The sequence below is a fragment of the Pituophis catenifer genome, unplaced genomic scaffold (genome assembly GCF_029215685.1).
Source record: "Pituophis catenifer annectens isolate HBS135680 unplaced genomic scaffold, rPitCat1.0.hap2 SCAF_1, whole genome shotgun sequence".
NCBI classification, from domain to species: domain Eukaryota; kingdom Metazoa; phylum Chordata; class Lepidosauria; order Squamata; family Colubridae; genus Pituophis; species Pituophis catenifer.
Genome location: NW_027256881.1, coordinates 197,504,513 through 197,525,854, shown reverse-complemented (window position 1 = coordinate 197,525,854; position 21,342 = coordinate 197,504,513). Strand labels below are relative to the sequence as shown.

The window sequence follows — 21,342 nt, the reverse complement described above, 5'->3', positions numbered from 1 at the left end:
ATAGGACAGCAGACATGAAAAGTCCATTTTGTAGAAAATGGAAGGCAGAGAGTACAGGAGAGAGGGGAAAGGAAAGAGTTGCTGGAGGGGGAAACAGAAGAATAAAGCAAACAAGGGGCAGAAGGAACCCAAGGGGCATCTTTCATCAGAGGGTAACAGGAGTTTGGGATGCTGTATTTCCTTCCTTTTCCCTCTCCTTTCCTATAGAACAATGTTGCTGAGAAAAGCCAAAATATCATCCCCAGAGACTGCTCTCAGTTTGGTCAAGTGCTGTCTGGGATTCTTAAAGGAGATCGAAAAAAACAATATATCTGATGCCTACACAATTTCTGAATCACTCAAGCCGATGGTCCAGTTAAAGTACTGGGCTAAGCAAATAAATGCGCAAAAGATACTGGTATTCTGATGAATCAGGAATCCTTCTACAGAAGATCCAGTTTCTCTCTTCCTACAAGTTCAGTGGGGGAAAATGGAATGTAAAATTCATAAATAAAAATTAGTGATTAAATGTTATTCTGATGTCAGATCCTTTTCCTTTTCTTTCCTGTCTGGATCAAAAAGTCCTCCATTTAAATCACCCAAATGGATTCATAAACATTTGGGAAAAGAGTCTAGCAGAGAACTGCAAGACCTTGAATCTGAGGTCAGAAAGAAAAGATGGTCTCTGAAGAAAAGCTCCAATCCACATCTCACCAGGAAGATTACTTCTTTTCAAGTTTGTCACAGCCATATTGACTACTAAGTGTAAGTTTGGTTCATTATAGGACAATCTAAATTGACTGTTGAATACTTCAGAATATCATGGACAACCAAGAAAACAAAACAGATCATCAGAGAAATCAATCAGAGTTGTCACTCAAGGCATAAATAACCTTGAGGATTGTATTTTTCCTCCTTTGGATGCATTATGTGAAGGCTGTAATGAAGGCTAGGAATGATGGAAGGAAAGAGATAAAACAATCAACAACAAAGTGGAAGGAGTCCATTTCAATGGCAATGAGTGTACCACTAGAAGATCTGAAAGACCAGGGTAGGGACAGTGTCAAGGAGAAAATCTACCACTGAAAGTCAACTCCAACTTGATGGCTCATAATCAATCAATGAGGAACTGACTGATCAATTTAATATAATTAGATACCCACCTTAGCATCTCACCACTTCTGGATTTATCCACACAATTGCTGTTTTCCTAAGATTTGGGGGGTGGGGGTGAATATTAAAATCAAAATAGATTACATCTGCTAAGAGTGAGGAAAAATAGTATAGTTAATTAAAAATATTATTTTTCTCATAGGATCATAGACTCATGGAGCTAAATCGGGTAACTGAGTTTGAAGCCAAGGCTAAACTGATTCAGTTTAAACTGAACTGCTGATTCAGAGGCTCAGAAAGAGACTTTATACATTTAGATAAAGAACTGCAAAGTCTCTCAGGAAAATTGCCAGTCTGTAGGATCCAGGGTTTTGAGGAAAAAATAGGGTTTCCTTTGTCTTCTTTACAGCAAAGAAGAAGAAAAAACATCAACTCAAACTCATCCTCTCTTTCCATTCTAAGTTTTGATAACCAAAAGCAAACTGTACGAGCAAATATAGATACAGGTGGAATAGAATCACCTAAAGGGCCACAATTCACTTTTTCAAGAGAGTGGCAACCACAGTAGCTTTCTAACCCAATTCTCTAGTTGAAGAAATTTTATTTATTTATTTATTTATTTATTTATTTATTTATTTATTTATTTATTTATTATATTTCTATACCGCCTTTCTCCCGTAGTACTCAAGGCAGTGTACAGCCAAGAAAAATATAGATACACAAACATCATAAAATTGCTAATTAAAATTATTATTATAACATAGTTTGGCCCAATTAAATAGAACCTAAAATTAGATAACATTTTAAAAACATTCACATGTTCATATGTTTAGCCCCGCTTGTTGGAACATCAGGGATTTGAGGGCACGGCGGAAAGCACGGAGATCAGGGATATTTCATATCTCAGGGGGCAGTTCATTTCAAAGGGTTGGAGCCCTCACAGAGAAGGCCCTCCCCCTGGGAGTCGCCAGTCGGCATAATTTGACTGACGGTACCCTGAGTAGTCCCTCCCTGTGAGAACGAACTGGTCGGTGGGAGGCTATTGGTGGCAAAAGACGGTCTCATAGGTACCCAGGTCCTAAGCCATGGAGCGCTTTAAAGGTGATAACTAAATTTGCAGAGCGATCACATTGGCAACATCACAAACGTTTTCTAGGTATTCTAAAATAAGTAAATTGTCACTAATTTCAGATGAGGTTTTTCTCAGCTGTGGAATTGTGGGACTTACATATACATAAAATCATTATATGGCAGTGAAAAAGAAAACTTAGTTGATCTATACAAATGAAACTAATATGCAGACATGTTAAAATCGCCAAATAGGAATGGCTTAGAGAAGAAATAGACCAAGATTAATAATTGCAGATACAGCAGAAGGCGGTGGGTAACTAACCTAGGCAGATTTAAAAGAGCTAAGCAGGTTTAGCTCTAAGTAACATTTGTTTGGGAATTTTAGGTCTGTTGGTTAGACTGGGAATCTAAGAATGTATTGGAAGAAAGTAACATTAAGCCACCTCTGCAGTGTGGCTGGGGAACCTATGTGTATGTGTCAGTAAAGTTACCAAGAGTCACATTAAAGTAGTTTATAAAAAATAAAAAAATAATAACCATATTAACCGTAACAATCTATACTCTGTGTCAGTGATGCTTTATATTTCTTACTATTGAAACAGCCAAACAGTTGATGACTTGGTGGTGTCTGATTTGGACCACCAAAATATGCAGTAGTTTATTGACAGGCTTTGTTGACTGTCTGAACATTTCCTGATTTATTTATATTTTAAATTTTTCTTTAAAAATCTATTTAAAATTTTATTATTTTTTGTTCTGCCAATTCCCTACATTGGCTGGACTTTTGAAATATTATCAATTCAAACTGATACTGCTGATCTTCTGCAGTATCAGTTTGAATTGAAAATAATTATTCAATTATTTGAATAAATTGACTAAGATTCATGTTGTGTACTCAATAATTCACCATGCAATCGGGTGACTAAGTTTTTCCTTGGGTCAAAATGGCCACCTCAGAACATGCTCCCATCTTGCTTCTACTCTTCAGAATTGACTCCTCTTTAAAGGTTCGAAAAGGTCCTTAGGATGCTGCTTTTCAATTTCAAATTATAACAGTGTTCATAATGTTTGTTGCTTTGATTTTACATACAACAGACAATATTGTCATGTTATGGTTTTTATCCTTCAGGTATAAATACATACCAACTAATACCATTAGTTCTTAAACTTAATAAATACCTTTAAAATAGAATCTCATGATAGTTTCTGGACCATAACATATTATGATAATTCACTGATATAAAACCACCTCAAATTTAGAGAAAGAATATAGATGATAGATAGATAGATAGATAGATAGATAGATAGATAGATAGATAGATGATAGATAGATAGATAGATAGATAGATAGATAGATAGATAGATGATGGACAGACAGACAGACAGAGTCATTGGTCTTATCAAGATGGTGATGAGTCTGCATATAGATGGGATGTTGAATAAATGGTCCTGTGATACAGTTGTAACTATCTGGAACTGAACATACTTAAAACCGTAGAGATGAGAGTGAATTTTAGGAGGAGCCCTACTATTTTACCACCTCTTACCATATTGAACAGCACAGTATCAGCAGTGAAGTCCTTCAAATTTTTGGGTTCTATAATCTCCCAGGACTTGAAATGGACACTTAATATTAGAACCATCATTAAAAAGGTACAACAAAGAACCTTTTTCCTGCGTCAGCTCAGGAAATTCCAACTTCCCCAAGAGCTGTCAATACAGTTTTACAGATTAATTATTGAGTCTTGTCATTTGTACTTCTATAATTGTCTGCTTTGGCATACAACCAAACAGGACAGGTACAGACTCCAACAGATAGTTAAGACTGAAGAAAGAACAATTGCAACCAGCCTGCTTTCCATAGAAGACCTGTATATTATGCGAGTCACAGGGAGGGCTGAGAAGATACCTGCAGACCCCTCACATCCTGGACATAAAGTATTTCAACTCCTTGTTTTGGGACGCCCCTAAAGGGTACTGAAAGCCAAAAGCTAGACATAGAGTTTTTTTCCCTTGGGTCGTCACTCTGCTGAACACCTAATTCCCACAGTACTGTTTTATGCTTAAGCATATTTACCCATGTAATAGGGCTGTAGTATTATTATTTATCCTTCTTATTATCCTGTCTTATTGTTGTTATAATTGTTGTGATTATCATTATTTTGTTGCTTTGCATGTATGCTGAGAGCTTCTGCACCGGAGACAAATTCCTTGTGTGTATAATCACACTTACCCAAATATAAAGTTGTTAATTTAGTATACAAGATACAGAAAAAGCATGTCTGTCTTGAAAATATGACATGTCTTTATATTGTTCTTTTATTATTATTCAGGAAATAGAATTTTCCCCTGTTAATTGTTTCTCTCCTGTAACGTAATTTGTCAATATTGTACTGTCAAAAAGAAGAAATGCATTCTACTACAATACCTGAGGGTTTTAAAAAGAAGGTATATTATCCCTTTCATTGACATAAGACTATTAGGAAGATGTTTCCAATGATTAAATTGGATAATGACTAATTTCAGGTAATAAAATGCTGGTCTTTTATGACTGAATTCAAGTTGTTATTCAAAGGCTGCCAAAATGGAGTAGGAACTTCTTGGTCTATAAATAGGCCATATAAGGAATAAAGTAATTGAATATTACAACTTGAATAGCAACTTGAATATTAACAACAAGAGTTAATATCAACAATATGGTATTGTAGTGTTGGTATCTAATTATTTTTCATTTCTCCTGCTCCTATTTGCTACCCCTAAGTTGCCATTCTTATAAACTTTTATTACACGTTGGTAGAAGAGACAGAATCTTTCTCGAAGTTATATTTAAATTTTTATTTTTAACATGCTATCATACAGAAATGTCTCAGTCTACTAAGCAAAATTTCAGCTTAAAGCTTTAGCATAAATCTCTTCACTATAATCTTAAAGCAATAAGCCTTAAAGGAATTTTGAAAAACTGCAGCACTATTATAGCTGAATCAAAATTTCCTATTCAGAAAAGTGGGTGTGTGACATCTTTGTAATTTTGTTAAGAAGCTGCAAATAGGGCAAAATAAGGATAAAATTAACTAGCAGTGGCAATCCTGCTCCTGCTGTTGGTGATATTACCTTTACTCAACAAATACCACTGCAGAAAGCATTATCTACTTTGGATTTGAATTCCTCATCAAGGCCATTGAGATGTGTGATTAGGTCCAAAACTCTGTCAGAATGAGAATAGTGCTTTCTGCCCTCAGTTCATCATTTTGATATCAAAAAAAACATTGCTCACAAAATGGTAGCAACAGTTGCAAAACAGAGAAATGAGCAGAGAAGATTTCAACAAATGCTAATTTTATTTCTAACAACTCAACAGTTGACTCTTGGCTTTTTAGGGTCCTGCTTCAAAATGTGGCTGCAAAGCACTTGTTGGATATTCACAGGATGTAATATGGTATGTGCTCAGTCGCACAGTTAGGAATACAAGAGACTTTTACACAAAGTGCAAACTTATTATTTTTTTATTCAATATATTTATATAATGCTTCCTCTTTAGTCACATCTTGAAACTGTTGACAATGAAGTTTTAAAAATGATTGGATCAAATTCAGTGCAAAGATTTGCTAAAAATAGCCATAGCTTGACACCGGAACCATTATTCAGAGTGATACACACCCCATAGTGGGCTAGGCTGAGCTCCCCTTTCTTTGGAGGTGTCAAGCAGAGGATGGACATCCATCTGTTAGGTTGCTATTTGAGGTTGAACTAGGAGATAAAATCCATTAAGATGTCTCTTCGTATGACTGTGGAGATTCTCAGTCATCCAGGTCATAGCTGTCTCAAAAGTGCTTTTTCAAAAGGCGACTGGACTGTTTTTTCCTTGAGGAAGAAGAAGAAATTTGTTTCTCATCCAAGAAACTTCATCCGTTCTGAGGGGGCGGGGAGATGGAGGATAGGTTCTGACCAGGTGGTGGTGGGACTTCAACTCCCAGAATTCTCACCTATAGCATGAAGGCAAGGGAACTCTGGGACTTAGAAGTTGCAAGATTGGGAATCACTGATGTGGAAGAAGAACTCCAGTTCATGTGTACTTTTTTAAAAGAGTAGACACTTGACTGTATTGCAGTAATTCCATTTGCTGACATTTGTATGAATTAAGACTGAGGTTTGGAAGGAACAAAACAATAGGACTTTGCATGCTCTGAAAATGATTCAGAAATGCTTCAAAATGTGCACAGCACACTTTAAAGAAATTGACTCAATTGAATTGAATTGACTAAAACTATTGTGTCTTTTTTGAGGCTTGCACAAAAGAAGGAAATAACCCTTGGGTGTCTTTGTGTTTGTATTTATAACTTAAGCCACTTCACTTTACATTTTTTTCCTTTGCATTTAAAAGCAGCTTACCTGTGAAATCAAACAATAAATGGGCAACATCGCCATGTTCTAATTTCGGTATTTGGAATTGATTGTTGCAAAAATCATTCCTTTGATCCAGCAACACAATTTTTGTCTGTCGTTCTTGTTGCCATTTCTTGAAATGCCACTTTCTAAATTAATTGTTATACTACTCCAGAGTTAGCTTTAAAACATTTTATTTTAAAAAGGAGCAGAAAGCAACCTTTGGAGCACCAAAATGTATTCTTGTACTGCCAGTTCAAATTACATATTGTGTTAATTTTCCAATGTCTCACTGTTTCAGTATATAGTAGTAAAGCTATGAATTTCTCAGAGGTGTGATTCCAAAATACTGGAAAAAAAACTGTCATGTGTTTATTTATTATTTATCATATTTAAGAAGGGCACAGAACCATGATTTTATGCCTTTATGGGAGGCCAAGAGAGGGGGGAGGGAACCTCACCTCCAGGGGGAATGTTTCCACAGGGAGTGGACAACTGCAGAGAAGGCTCTCTTCCTGGACCCTGCCAATCAGAATTCATTTGCTGATGGGATCTGCAACATACTTCCCTGTCTGATCAGGTAGGGCAAACTGATATAATCTGGCCCCATGCCATGTAGGACTTTTAAAGCTCATAAGCAATATTTTGAGTTGAACTTGGAAGCAGACCAGCATCCAATGCAGCTTGTGCAGTAGAGGTATTACATTCTTTAGGTACCCAAGGTTGCCCACAAGGCCGCATTTTGTACCAGCCGAAGGTTTATTCATCGCATTCTTACAGAGCTAGAAACACATGCCTTCTTTGTATCTGCTTCAATTTCACTTCTGTGTCTGGGATGACAGGTATCATAGCTTACTGCTTAATAAGTAGCAAGGTTATTTATAGTTCTTATCCCGTCATTCAAAGATGCATGTGTGTGTTTTGCTCTCATTATCTCAATACAGAATACAGCATATTAATGCTTTTTTTTTTTTTTTTAACATTTCCAATGTATCCAGTATCCTTACATTTCTACTGACATGGGGAAATGACCGAAGTTAGTAAATCCAGAAATGTGTATAACAGAAGAAAGAAATATGCTGACTCCCAAATAGAAAGTTGCTTGCAATACTTGGCCCTGCCAAGACCTAAAACGGCACTATCTCTTTTTACCTTCAGAAAACTGCCTTGAACAGAAGCAGAAACTACCCCGTCGAAGATGTCAGCAGCCCAAAGTGCTGAATAGCCCTGAGGATAACATATATTATAACCAGTTAAATGTAAGTTCAAAGTGGCCGTACAGCTGTTTTACTCTCTTTGTTTCCCATTAATAATTCTGGTATTAATACCTGTTCTAAGCCTACCAGCCCCACCCCACCCCCAGTGCCCTCTCCCCACTCCCACCCCAGAGTTCTTCAGCTCTCGTCTTGAACATGTGCTTATGCTCTTTATCTGTTGCTTTCATGTCAGGATGTCTGCCTTCACGGTGAATAATTGATGTGGTTTATCAAAGACGAGCAAGATGCATGCTTCATCAGGCTCACTTGAGCCCTTTGATCAAAAAAATTATGCTGTGACTTCTGATATTATCAGCATCTGCTTGCATTCAACACAAAATCACTTTGAATTAAAAATTAACGACTTGCTGCTTTGCTTTGACTGTGTGTTCTTGGCCCTCTCCACAGGGAACTCTAGGATATCAAGGGAGCAAAAGGAAGCCAAGAAAACTTGGGTAAATATCCATCTTCTTAGTTCTAAGCAACAGTAAACAGAAGAAATCCTTTGTGAGATTACAGGAAAGGCGCAAACTTTCTAGAGCAATTTCTGAAAATCAACAGCAAGCTTTTTCTCTTTATAGCAGCTGTGGGCATTTTGCTACTGATGCAAAAGGAAAGTGTGCGTCTAATGTGAGCTGTATACACATGGGGGAAACAGTCTTTCCCGGGAGGGGGGGGATATGCTTCACAGCAAAATGCAGGCAGTTCGTTTCACAATGAATTTGCTAAAAGTAGCCAGTGGTGGGTCTTGTCAAAGTAAAGACCTGCAGACTGTGAACCCAGACGTGACAGGAGGGACAGCAATTCAGAAATCCTCCTGATCCACAGCATAAACTAGCTGGAGGGGGAAAGATAAGAAGGAAGGTCATATGTTTCCACAAAGAGCAGTTCTTGGCTATTCTTTCCTGGCTCTTGTTGCAAAGGCTGCTTATTTATGTGGCATTCATTTTATTATTATGGTGACAAGCATTATGTCGCTAAGTATGTTGAGCTACATCTTTGAACATGCTGGCTGGAAATAATGAACAGTGTAGCCCAGAAGACCTGAAGGCTTGGGAAAGACCACACTATAAAGAGACTTTTTTCTCTCTTTTTATAGGGAAAATCATGATGCAATGGCCTCTGCATTATTTATGGCAATACCAGAATCATACTAGACAATAAAGCATGCTAAACACTTGAATATAATTTAGCTTGAGCTCTGAATAGCCGTATCAAATATAGACTGTGCTTTAAGTTTGTCCTGTGGCTTATAGTTAAATAAATCCATGTATGTTATCCATGTATGCACCACTGATAGTTCTCTAGAACTTGCCCACCAAATTGAAACTATCCAAACAAACAAATGTTAAGTTACGTTATCCATGTATGCACATTAGGCCTTCTGTCACTGTTTGGAAGTTTTGTCATGGATGTCAAAGGAACAACTTTAATCTTAGAAGGGAGTCTTATTGCGCTTGAAGATGTTACTGAAAATATATCATGAACAGACCTATCTGGATATAAGAAAAGATCTGGTGGCTGAGATCATAAAACCAACCAGCTGCTTTTAAGAAGCCCATAAGCAGAACTTGGGAGCAGTAGCTCTCTTCCACATGTGTTTCCCAGCAACTGGTGTCAAAGAGGCATCCTCTTTCAGGAGATAATAGAAGCCATTGACAACTTTATCTTTCATGAAATAAGAAGAATCTGAGCTGTTCTAAAGCTGTGATTTATGTTTCTTATGCTCTTTACTGCTATAATAATCAGAGGTTATGTATCTTAACGATATCTATATTATGTAACAGAGTAGAGATCAAAATGGGTTTCCCAGGATTCTCCCACCTAACAAGTGGTATGGTGAAGATTCATGCCTAGCTGAGAGTACAGATCACCTAATTAAAATCTGAAATTACTATAAATCAAAGCCAGAGTTTTCTATCATGCTGAGTAAGCATCCGGAATTGATGTAGATTTGTTGCTATGAGAAATGCTATGCTCTTGGGTCTTGTAGGAAAGCTAGATTCTTCACCAGCCTCTGTTAGATATTCACCTCAAAATAATGTTTGCTCCTCCACTCTCTCAGATCAAGGCATGTCTTGTACCAATTAAACAAAAATACCTAGAGATATGACGTGCCATTTATAATGCTTTATTTTGTTTTAATTTTCCTTAGTCAAATAAAAGTGCTGGATTGGGAAGATGAGTATTACAAGTCATTATCAGTGGTAGATTCTATCACAGAAGAAGACAACACATTTCAACCCCTTACTCCCTTTCAAAGCTGAACTTTTGCTCCCTAACTCATCAGTGTGAGGCTGGTAAGGAACCCAAGATGTGTTTCTCATTTTCTAGCTGACGTATGGATGTGTACATAGGGTTGTATAATGTGCACATATGTATATATTAAGAGCAGATCTGCCAAATAGTGGTATCTGCTATGCTACTCAATCAGCCTACTGCAGTGGTTCTCAAATGGTGATCTGCACAATGTCATCATAGAGGGTCCACAAAGTCTTGAAGAAATGTTATGATTTGAATCTTGTGTTAAGTCTTGGTGGTCCATGGCCATACTCCATGGCCACAAAAGGAATTTAAAGAGGGGTCTGTGGTAAAGAAAAGGTTGGGTACCATTGGTCGCTTTGGAATAGAGGGAAAGAGGAAAACGATATCACAAATCACACAACCACAGACATGGTACCTTAATTTGTAATGCAAGGAAGATTAGTCCACCAAAACAGGAGAGCATTACCATCCATTTAAAATGTAATATATAGACAGTGTTTGTGTGTGTGTCTGTGTCTGTGTGTGTTTGTGAGAAGAGAATTCAATGATAGGGCATGGGGGCCTTATTTTCCCCAGAAGAGAAGGAAAAGCATATCAAAAGCCTATGTAGTAAAAGACTTAATGACATATGATGAAAGCACTTAAATTAGCACCTTGTAGTTGTTGTTTTGAATTGAAGCAGCAAAATCTTAAAACCCAAGCAAGAGCAACTACTTCATATGACCACAGAAAATCAAATTCTGTTGTCCCTTATTCTCATAAAAAAAAACTGGGTGCATTAGGACAAGGACCTATCTAGTCCAGCATTTTGCTTGCGCAGTAACCAACCAGCTACCACTTCAAAAGTTCACAGCAGGATAGGAGAGAGGCAATGCTTTCCCACTAAATTTTCCCAGCAACTAGCATTCATAAATAAACTGCCTGATAGCATGCAATAAGCCTGTATTCATATGAACTGCCTTGCTTCCTGATTTCTTGTGCCTGACGCTGCCTCTGGTATCAGAGGATTGGGTGATCAGTATGTCTAATCACCAGAATTATCCTCTCCAGCATGGGTTTGCCCAGCTGCACAAACTCGGAATAACAGAATAACAGGATTGGAAGGGAGCTTGGAGGTTTTCTAGTCCAACCCCCTGCTCAGGCAGGAAACCCTGTACCATTTCAGACAAACGTTGCTCAATCTCTTCTTTAAAACCTCCAGTGTTGGAGCATTCACAACTTCTGGAGGCAAGTTGTTCCACTAATTGATTGTTCTAACTGTCAGCAAATTTCTCCTTAGTTCTAGGTTGCTTCTCTCCTTGATTAGTTTTCATTACTCCACAGTTCAGATATGTGTTTTGTGAACAAGCTCTTCCTTTCTTGCTGAATACTAAACATACTTGCTAGAGTGTAACCACCACTGAATTTAATGGGAGTTGATTCTGAGGATCACATTGCTTGTCATGTTTTATCAATTCAATCCCAATTATGTTTTCTCAAAAATAACTCCACTGACTTATTTCCCAGTCAGCATGTACTAACTAGACCACAAAGTATACAGCTTTTGGAAAGTTCTTGTGCTTCAGATTTTCTGCAGTATTTATTATTTTTGATATTCTGTAAAAAATATCAGTAAAAACAAGAAATTCAAAATTGTACAAACAATCAACATTGTTAATGTCAATACGAAGGCACAGGAAGTAGTCATTTGGAATCTAAGTATTATCAAAACTGGCTCTTCTTCTCTATAACAACTCGGATGTATATGCAGCCATTTCCAAATTAAGAGATTCTGTACCTATTCTGAACCAGTGTCTGGATATCGTGATGGGTAAAACCAATAAACTGAGATTGAAGCTGGATAAGATGAACACCTTAAATGGTGATTATTGAGTACAGGAATTGAGTTCAGGAATTGGGTACAAGGGTTGCATTCCATTGGAAAGAATAGATGTTTTGCTGCCCCTACTGTCACAAGAGGTCCAAGCAACCACCATTGTCAACTTTGTCCCTTGTTGAACTGCAGTCAAAAAAAAAAAAAAAGAGTTGGTCTTTTAATGGAACAGTCCAACCCACTATATTCCAAGTTATAAGGGAAAGAGGGTCATCTTTTGCAGCTCATCAGGAAATTTGCTTTATACAAAGGGAAGTTGTAGGGTTGTTGCAATGGATTGAGGTGTCATCACGCATGAAATTGGCCTTCTCTAAAAGGGGGGGGGGGTGAGTCCCATCTAAGTCCTGTGTAGACTCCTGAGGAACTTGTTCAGAGTAAGAGGTTTTAGCACCAGCTAACAGAGCTTGCCATTCCAGTGCCTCTTCTCTAGGTGTAGGGCAAGGAGTTATTAGGTCATGCTTCATTCAACTTTGAGATGATGGCACTGGGTCCTCTCTCAATCTCTTGTTTTGGTGCTGAATGTATCATAGGATATTCACATAAGGATGATAGCATCTCCATCTCTACTGGGACCTCTAATGGCCCCTGTGGATCATGGCTTTGTTTTCCATAATCTCATATTCATGCAATCCCTTGTCCTCTGGGGGAGAAGTAAGAGGCTCAATTATTGGGAAGACCAATTGGGAAGTGGCTCAGCTGTGTCAATTGTGACCAACGAGGATTTCTTTAAATTTTCTAACTTGAATAGTATGTTGTCTTGTTCTTTCCTTCCTGAACTGCAGTCAAGTTACCATTGTTAATGTTCTGAGAATCTCATGGTTAGATTACTGTATACACTCTATGTGGGACTACTCTTGTGTTTGATTTGAAGCCTGCATAGAGAGCAGAATGTGGTGGGTTCCTGAGAAGAACAATTGGTCATGCAGATGTTCATTTGTGAAAGCATCTCTCCAGCTGCCAATTAGCTAACGTGGAGTCTTTGGTGCTCTCTTAGGTTGGTTGTTTGTTTGCTTGCAGACATTTAATGATGCTTCCTAGTTGGATGAAATATCTGCAAGCAAACAACCAACTTCAGATAGCACCAAGACTCCAAAGTTTAATCATGTGCTACAGATATTCTCTTCTATTACAATTAGCCAATGATTTTACATTTGGCATAAAGCCCTTGAACACTTTTGGATCAGGAAACTTTACTGTGACAAATTTGTGAAATTGCTAAGGTTATCAGAGAAAGTCTGGTTGCATGCACCAAGGTTGGCAGCTCTTACGGAAATTCTCAGGCAGGCCGTCTGTAGGATGGAACCTGCAATCTGGAGGGTTTTTCCCATTGAATTGTGCAAATCACCACCATGATATCTTTGATTCTCCTTTTCAGACCTTACTTAGAACAATGTTAGGTGATAATTCAGTTCTGTTCTTTTCTTTCCCTTTCCTCTTTCTTTTAATGAGCAAGTAAAAACATACAAGAATGTAGCTAAGATGTTTGTAGCTTGGAATGACATGTGCTGAGTCAGAGCACATGTTTCCTAGTTCAAAACTCCTTTTCAAAATAAAAACATAGCTTCTGGGATAGTGGGGGGGACTTGACCAGTAAAAAATGCAGAGATAAATAAAACAAATTGATTGAAGCTATTATAAAACAATATTGAATTTACCATCTAAATAATTCAAGTAATGTTTAGTGAGGATATTTTTTTGACCACATTTTTCAGTTGAAAATATCAGAAGGGGTGCTCTTGGGTTCAAAGATGATTAGTTATACCCAAAGGTAACTTTATGCTAATGCAAAGTGTATTGGTGTTTGTGCAAACATTGAGAGAAGCAAAACAATCTGCCTTGAAAAGTGCAATTACTGTATAGGTCTGTTTAGCATAATTTTGCCCACTCTGACTGACACCTATCCCACCCTTATGCACAGTGAAGCTACTTCCTCGGGGGAGGGGGGTAGCTTTGGGGTGTCCTGAAGCGGCTACAAATAATATCCACAGAGTGGGGTCAGGAAAATCAAGATGATGTCTCCAGTGGTCTCTGTCTGTGTGACACACAGAGAAAGCAGGTGAGGCTTTGATCACAGCGACAGGGAAGCCACCTCGACTCAAGGTGATGAACAGACATAATGCTCCTTCCTCCTCCTATTGTATTCACAGCAATGACCAGTAAATAGGTGCTGAGAGATTTTCGGCTTTCTAAATGTAAATAATTCAACTGAGATATGACTGCATTTTCAGTTGAGGGAAACAGATGCTCTCTTTTAAAGAGCAAAATATATTTCAGTGGCCAAGAAAGGGCTTCTCCATTTTCTTAGATCTGCTCACTCAACTCTTCTACTGGATTTATTTCTTTAAAAGTGCAAAGAAACTGGTTTATTATTGTCATTATCCAGGGTTGCTGTTGTTGTTTTCTTTCTTCCTGGCCTATGCTCCTGGGCTTTTCTGTTGTCTCCTATCCCTGTGCTAACCAGATCTATTCCTGTTTTGCTTCTTTAGGATCAGCCAAGATTTGAAGGAATAAAAAATACAGATTTGCTCCTAGAATCTGTTGGCCATTAATCTTTAGTTTTAAAGGGTCTCTTTTCTAAACGGAAGATAATGTTAATGGACTCTATTCTGAGACCTTTGATAACAAGAGTGCTTATTTGAAGTGTCTGTTAATGAAGGAAAGGAAAATACAGAGATCGTATCCTCAGAACCACTGAAATAAAATTGCAAGGATAATTGTTACCGGTTATGTTAATCATCAAGACCCACTATAGGAATCTTATAAAAGTAACATTAAGTTTTGTTTTTATTGACCTGTTTTTCAGTTTAATCAATAAGCTTTCTCTTGGTTACTTGATCGTAGTATCCAAAGATGCTGTGGAAACTAACTTAGAAGCACTTTGCAGAGGTGTTTGAAAGCTAGAAGGAATTGTAAAGATGCAGTTGTGCTGTGTGTTAACAAAGAAAGCTGAAGGAGGCATGGAGAAAAAGAGAATCCCACCCTACCAGATAAAAGAGAGCCCTGAGTGTGCGAACATCAAAGAATAGTTAATGACATGAAATACCATTAAGGGTTAGTATCCCTCTTGTTTCAAGCTTCTCACACCTGCAGCGTATCGCCTGTGTTCTCTTTGTTGGTGCCTCTGAATTGCCTCTATTAGCATTTACAGAAAAGCCCTTGGTGAAATCTTTGGTGTTGTGCTTGGCCTTCTCTGTGTTCCTTGAAAAGTCAAATATTAGTCCTCTATGGGTTTCCTTTATGATACAGTTCCTATTTGCAAAAGAAGACTCCCAACATCAGGATGCCATTGATTGCAGAGGAGTTGAGCTGAATGAAGAGAATGCTTTTGTTATTTAAAAGTAATATCAGCAACTCTAGCAGCTTGCCAAACAAGCTCACATTTTGGGAAGTGTAAAACCAGAGCATGACATTCTGATTAGGCCAAACAGGCTCTCAAAAGCAGGGCAGGGAGAGAGGCAGAAGAATTGAAAAATCTTGGCATCAGTGAAGGTATAACTTGTTTCATTTTAGACCCTGACAGTTTACCAAATGGGAGAACCATCTGTCTTTCTCAGCCATTTAATATATCCTTTGGTGATCATGATTTGGGAAGCAGGGAACTGAGGATTTACGCTAGAGGGAAGAGAAAGAAAATCAAGAAATTTGGTCAATTGTCTTGGCCAAATAAAGTCAGAGACCTCAAACAAACAAAACACTATAACTGAAGGTACTGCTCTACCAGTCTGGACTTTCTCTTTACAAATACTTGTTTTCCAATGACAAATACCAGGCATATTATCCTATGGAAGTACATATACTTTTGTTTATCAGTTCAGTAGTAACACTTGCAAAGGAGGTATTTAATTAGCAATCTGTGATAAATTGATTTGGTGATGCAGATGACAAATATAAAGCTATTTTTATATTTTTACCCATTGTGGAAAGACATTCTTGAAGTTTCTAATAATCAGTTAAAATAAAAAGATTAGGGATGAACTCAATCAACTAAAACACTTGTGTACCTGCATCTAGGAGTTTGCAAACACTCCGGATAATTTTGAATTAAGCCTTCATAATTCAATACCAGATTTTTTTTGGGGGGGGGGGGGAAGGAATCATATTATTCTTCCACTGTATGGCTTCTCTTCAATCAGAGTTCTTTTTCCTTTTTTAATTAATATTCTCAGTGTAGCAGTTATGAAGCAAGCCTCAGTTACATGAGAGATGTTTTATTAAAAAGCATGCCTGGCATCTTTGCGGGGAACTTTTTTTCTTACACATTTACATGCTCCCCAGCTGAGTGGCCGTCCATTTCATTTGATGATCTGTTTGTTCTGCCTGTAGGGCTATTGCAAATCTTGGATGATTTGCTCTTAATCATGGCAACAATAAAACAGGTAACTTCTTTTGAAGTTAGGAATGCAAGGCACTGTTATGTCTCTCCCCGTTCCCTGCCCTCCTTTATTAGGAGTCTTAACACCCAAGAGTGATAGCTGAGACTGACATTTCATATCTCATCGCACCATGTTCAGATCACTGGAATAATTCAGAAGCCATATTCATGTCTAATAATCATCCCCACCAGCAGGTCACCAGAAGCAATAATTTATGTGAAGATTGTCACCTGGTGTCAGGATATAAACTACATTATGTTTAGGATGGAACACATGAATCCCTTCCCTGGAATGATCTATCAGTCTAGTTTCTTGAAGATATATCCTGAGGGTAAGATCAGACTATATGTCTGCTGTTTCCCATGAAGTGGGTGCAGTTCTCCTGAGGTGGCAATCAGTCTGTGGGGATCTTACATTGCCTGGGTATTTATAGACACTAATAGTGTTGACTGATTAAATTACAGAAAATAAATAATGGATCATGTAGTTCATGTAGCAGAATTCTGTGCCTATACATTTATCCAGCATATATTATGAATACAGTACGGTACGGTACAATACAATTACAATACAATACAATACAATACAATACAATACAATACAATACAATACAATACAATACAATACAATACAATACAATACAATACAATACAATACAATACCATGGTTATATAAATACAATACAATGAAATAGTTATATGAATATTAGTTTCTACCCACCCATCTTCCAAATTTGGACAATCATAGTAACATCTGTAATATCATTAGAGTTGCTTAGACTGTATTCATTCACCTGCGTGAAAACTGGTAAGACACTTTATCATTGTTAGGTGTATTTTGTTCACAAAGCTTTACCTGTATTTCCTATCAAGATAAGCAATAACAATGGAATTTATATATCAAATGCAAAAATATGCCTTCATGATGCAATTGTTTGGTCTCAACACATTGGTTGTTAATGAACTCAAAGATAAGTAATCCATGTCTCAAGCATGGAAACTCAAAATCGAAGACAGGAAACAACTAGCATTTCATTTTATTTTTTCCCCTCATTCCTCCTCAACAAAGCAGTATGATTGGAGCATCCTGACAAGTGCCTCCTTGGTCCCTTAGTTGTCTGTTTTAGCAATGGTCCAAACCCACAGGAAAAAAAGGAAAGTGCCCCTATTTATTTTCCAGTCTCCCCTGCTTCCCCCTTCTGGTTTTTTTGTTTCAACTTTCAATCACCACTCCATGTCAGCCGCCCACCGTTAATTCCTATTGTGCTAGATTTGTGGTACTTGTGACTACTTTTTTTCTTAGCTCTTTTATACTTTCCCAGTCTTTGGTTTTCTCATCCTGGCTGATAGCTCCTCCTCTGTGTGGATGGCCCCAGTTAAGCTGAAAGGATGGATACTTGGGCAACTAAGAATTCCCTTGGAGGTTTCTCCCTTTTTTCCATTCTTATCTGATTTTTGTCACTTTTGTCATCTTTGCCATCTTTCGTTCTTTGTTGTTGTTTCTTTTTGTGTGTGTGGTTTTTTTTTTTGTTGGTTTTGTTTTGGGATAGGGTTTTTTGGGGGGAGGTTTGGGGGGAGGTGTAATATTTTTACCTCTGAGCTGCTTCAAATCATTAAATTAATATAATTTGATTTATATTAAATTATAAATTTAATAAAAATAATTATCTGTACTATTAATGGATTCAAAGGAATTTTATCAAGTAAATGACAGAAAGTGGCAGCTGGAGACCAATGAATGGCAGTCATTGGATCTGCTTTGGCTTCAGAGTCTCTAGCAGTGGTGGAATCTAAAATTTGTTACTACCGGTTCTGTGGGCGTGGCTTGGTGGTGGTGGGGTAATGTGACTAGGTGGGCGTGGCCTTTTTATTTTTTTACTTTTAAAACCATTTTTTCTACAACCCCTTCAGCAAAGAGGTTGTAAAAAAATGCTTTCAAAAGGCACTGACGATCCCAGCTGAGTTGCCTGATCGGCAGAGGCTTTTTAAAAAAGCCTTTGCCGATCGGGCAACTCAGCTTGGATCGTCAGAGGCATTTAAAAGAAAAAAAGGGTTTTTTTCTTTTAAAAGCCTTTGACGATCCCAGCTGAGTCGCACGACCATCAGAGGCTTTTTTTTTTTTAGTTTTAAAAGCATTTTTTCCACCGAAGAGTATAAAACATTCTTTTAAAAGTAAAAAAAAAGCCTCTGATGATTGTGCGGCTCAGCTGGGCATGGGGGGGGGGAAGGGATTTTTGCTACCGGTTCTCCGAACCACCCACCTCCATCGCTACTGGATCGGGCGATCCAGTCCGAACCGGGAGTATTTCACCCCTGGTCTCTAGGTTTTGATCTAGAGAATTAGTTACTATATAAAAATGAAGATTCCTCTAGATTATATTTATAAACTCATGGCAAATTACTCATGTCTATAAATGTATCATCTGAAGGTGGTCAGCCAGTCAAAATCATGCTAGACACTCTGAACAGAGGTTTATTCTCCATCCACCTGCACTTTTAGGCCAATTCAACTTCTGCCTGTCTTTATCCTGCTATGTTTTGTCTCTCTCCAGTAGGAATGTGGTATTTGTACTGCAATAATTAAACAATCACTGGATAGCAACAAAGAATGTGTTTTCTGTATCTCCTGTATCTTCTGTATCTTGCTGCTATCGAACACTGATTTTGAGTTTTGAAGCCTAAATGTGGTAGCCCACATTCCTGATGTCTCGTGGAATGCAGTTTGATTACTTAACAACTGTAGCAAGAAAAGTCATAGAATGAGGCAAAATTCACTTAACATCTGTCTCGCTTAGCAACAGAAATTTTGGGCTCAGTCATGGTCGTAAGTCAAGGACTATCTGTAGTTCTTTTTCATTGTAGTTGCATTCAACTGTTTTTTAAAAAGCACTCTTAATTACAGTCCTTCTTTCTTCGGTACTGTTAATGTCCCTTATCCAATCAATTATCTGTTTTTCTGCATTTATGTTATAGTCATTTACCACATCCAGCATGTTTACAGGAAGCAAATTTTAGCAGCTAATGTTGGCATTTGTTAGGAGGGTCAAAAAAGGACTCCCCACTAGAGTTCCTTGTACTTTGTGGTGAACCACATTTCTCAGATGGATTGAATTATCTTCCTGTGGGTTTTACCAGATTGCATAAAATGGCTTGCGTTTTATAACAAATTACCTTGAAATTGAGACACCCCCATACTGCTCCAAAATGTGTTTATAATTTTTTCTACTGGTGGAGAAAAAAACAATTGTGGTATAACTTAATGTGCCACTGAGATAAAAGCTGAGGTAGACTGTTTATATCTTGCACCATAGCTCTTTTTGTACATGCTGGGGATTTTGATGCCTGCACTCTTTTGTATATAGAGATCCAGTGGTGGGATTCAATTTTTTTAACAACCGGTTCTGTGGGCATGGCTTAGTTGGGGGTGTGGCTTGGTGGTCATGTGACTGGGTAGGCGTGGCTAGCTGGTCATGTGACCGGGTGGGCGTGGCTATGTGCATAGGGACTACTCAGAGGGCTGATAAATCATTTCTGACTGGTCCTCGCACTTATGACCATCCTCACATTTATGCCTGTTGCGGCATTCTTAACAACCGTGTCAGTCATTTCACCACTACTTCTCTTCACCACGGTGACAAGATAGGGCACAAAACGTAAAATGTGAGGACAGTCGTAAGTTCGAGGACTGGTCAAAAGTGCAAGGACCAGTCAAAAATAACTTTTTCAGCCCTCTGAGTAGTCCATATGTACAAAAGGACTACCTAGAGGGCTGAAAAAAGTGATTTCTGACAGGTCTTCACACTTTTGACCGGTCCTCACCCTTATGACTGGTCATCATTTATGCCCATTGTAGCATTCTTAACAACCGTGTCACTCATTTCACAATTGCTTCTCTTTACCATGGTGACAAGATAGGGCGAAAAACGTAAAATGTGAGGACAGTCGTAAATTCGAGGAGTGGTCAAAAGTGTGAGGACCAGTCAAAAGTAACTTTTTTCAGCCCTCTGAGTAATCCATATGCACAAAAGGATACAGCAATAGAGAGGGATGAAGGAAGGAGAAGAGAGATGGAAGAAAGAAGGAGAGAGAGGGAAGGAAGAGAAGGGAGAAAGGAAGGGAAGGGAAATTAGAGTAGGAGTGAGGGTAAGAGAGAGAGGAAGAGAGGAGGAGAAGGAGAAAGGAAGAGGAAGTAGGGAGGAGAAGAAGCGGGGGGGAGAAAGTAAGAAGGAAAGAAAAGAGAGAGGTGGTAGGTTTGAGGAGAAAGATTGATGTACAGTAAAAAAGATGAAATGGAAGAAAGACAACCCCAAACAAATATTAAGATATTAAGATAAAGAATGAATTGTTAAACTTTAAAGAATAAAAGAGAACAAATATGAATAAATAGCAATAATTAGAAACACACATACAAACATACAATTTATTTTCTTTGAACAGAGTATTTGGCCAGTTCACAAATTTAAACAGTGCTTAGTCATTCAATTAAATTTACAATTTCTATATTTCCTTTTTGCCATATTTATTCCTTATCTATTTTTTAAAAAAACCAATATTACCCTTCATCCTCATCTCTAATCTTAATCAAATTCAATTTTTCCCTTCTATTCTATATTATACCCCTTCCCATTGTCATCTATTTTTATATCCATCCTCACATTGGTTAATTATGTAATATTACAGTTGTTTAATATAAATTCAACATTTTAATATAAATCAATTAGTTATATAACTACCTTTTTTGTATATTAATCAATATGAACATGAATATTCCAATTATTTTCATGCAATCCAATTTCTTACAAATCAATTAATTATATTTACCAATAATAATAAACCAAATAATTTCCCCCATATATTCCTCCAAACCACAACTTAACCATTTCTGCTTTCAACACAATATACAATTAATAGTATCTCAATTATTACAATTCTCTAGTTAAATAGAGCTTTTTTTCTTTTGTGTTTTAAAATCTTGAACTCTCCTCTTTTTCCCTAAATTTCCCATTGTTTGCACATACCTTTTTTGGTGA

The 21,342-nt window shown here is 37.6% G+C and overlaps 1 protein-coding gene across 1 annotated transcript in view; it reads left to right on the top strand.

Moving 5' to 3' along the window:
- Positions 1-10,069, top strand: part of MYO3B (myosin IIIB) — a 226,414-nt gene extending 216,345 nt beyond the window's left edge. The window contains exons 31-33 of the mRNA XM_070956912.1: positions 7,705-7,805; positions 8,211-8,257; positions 9,958-10,069. Coding sequence (XP_070813013.1) covers positions 7,705-7,805; positions 8,211-8,257; positions 9,958-10,069 — 260 coding nt within the window. The remainder of the gene's footprint in view (positions 1-7,704; positions 7,806-8,210; positions 8,258-9,957) is intronic.
- Positions 10,070-21,342: the final 11,273 nt, after the last annotated feature.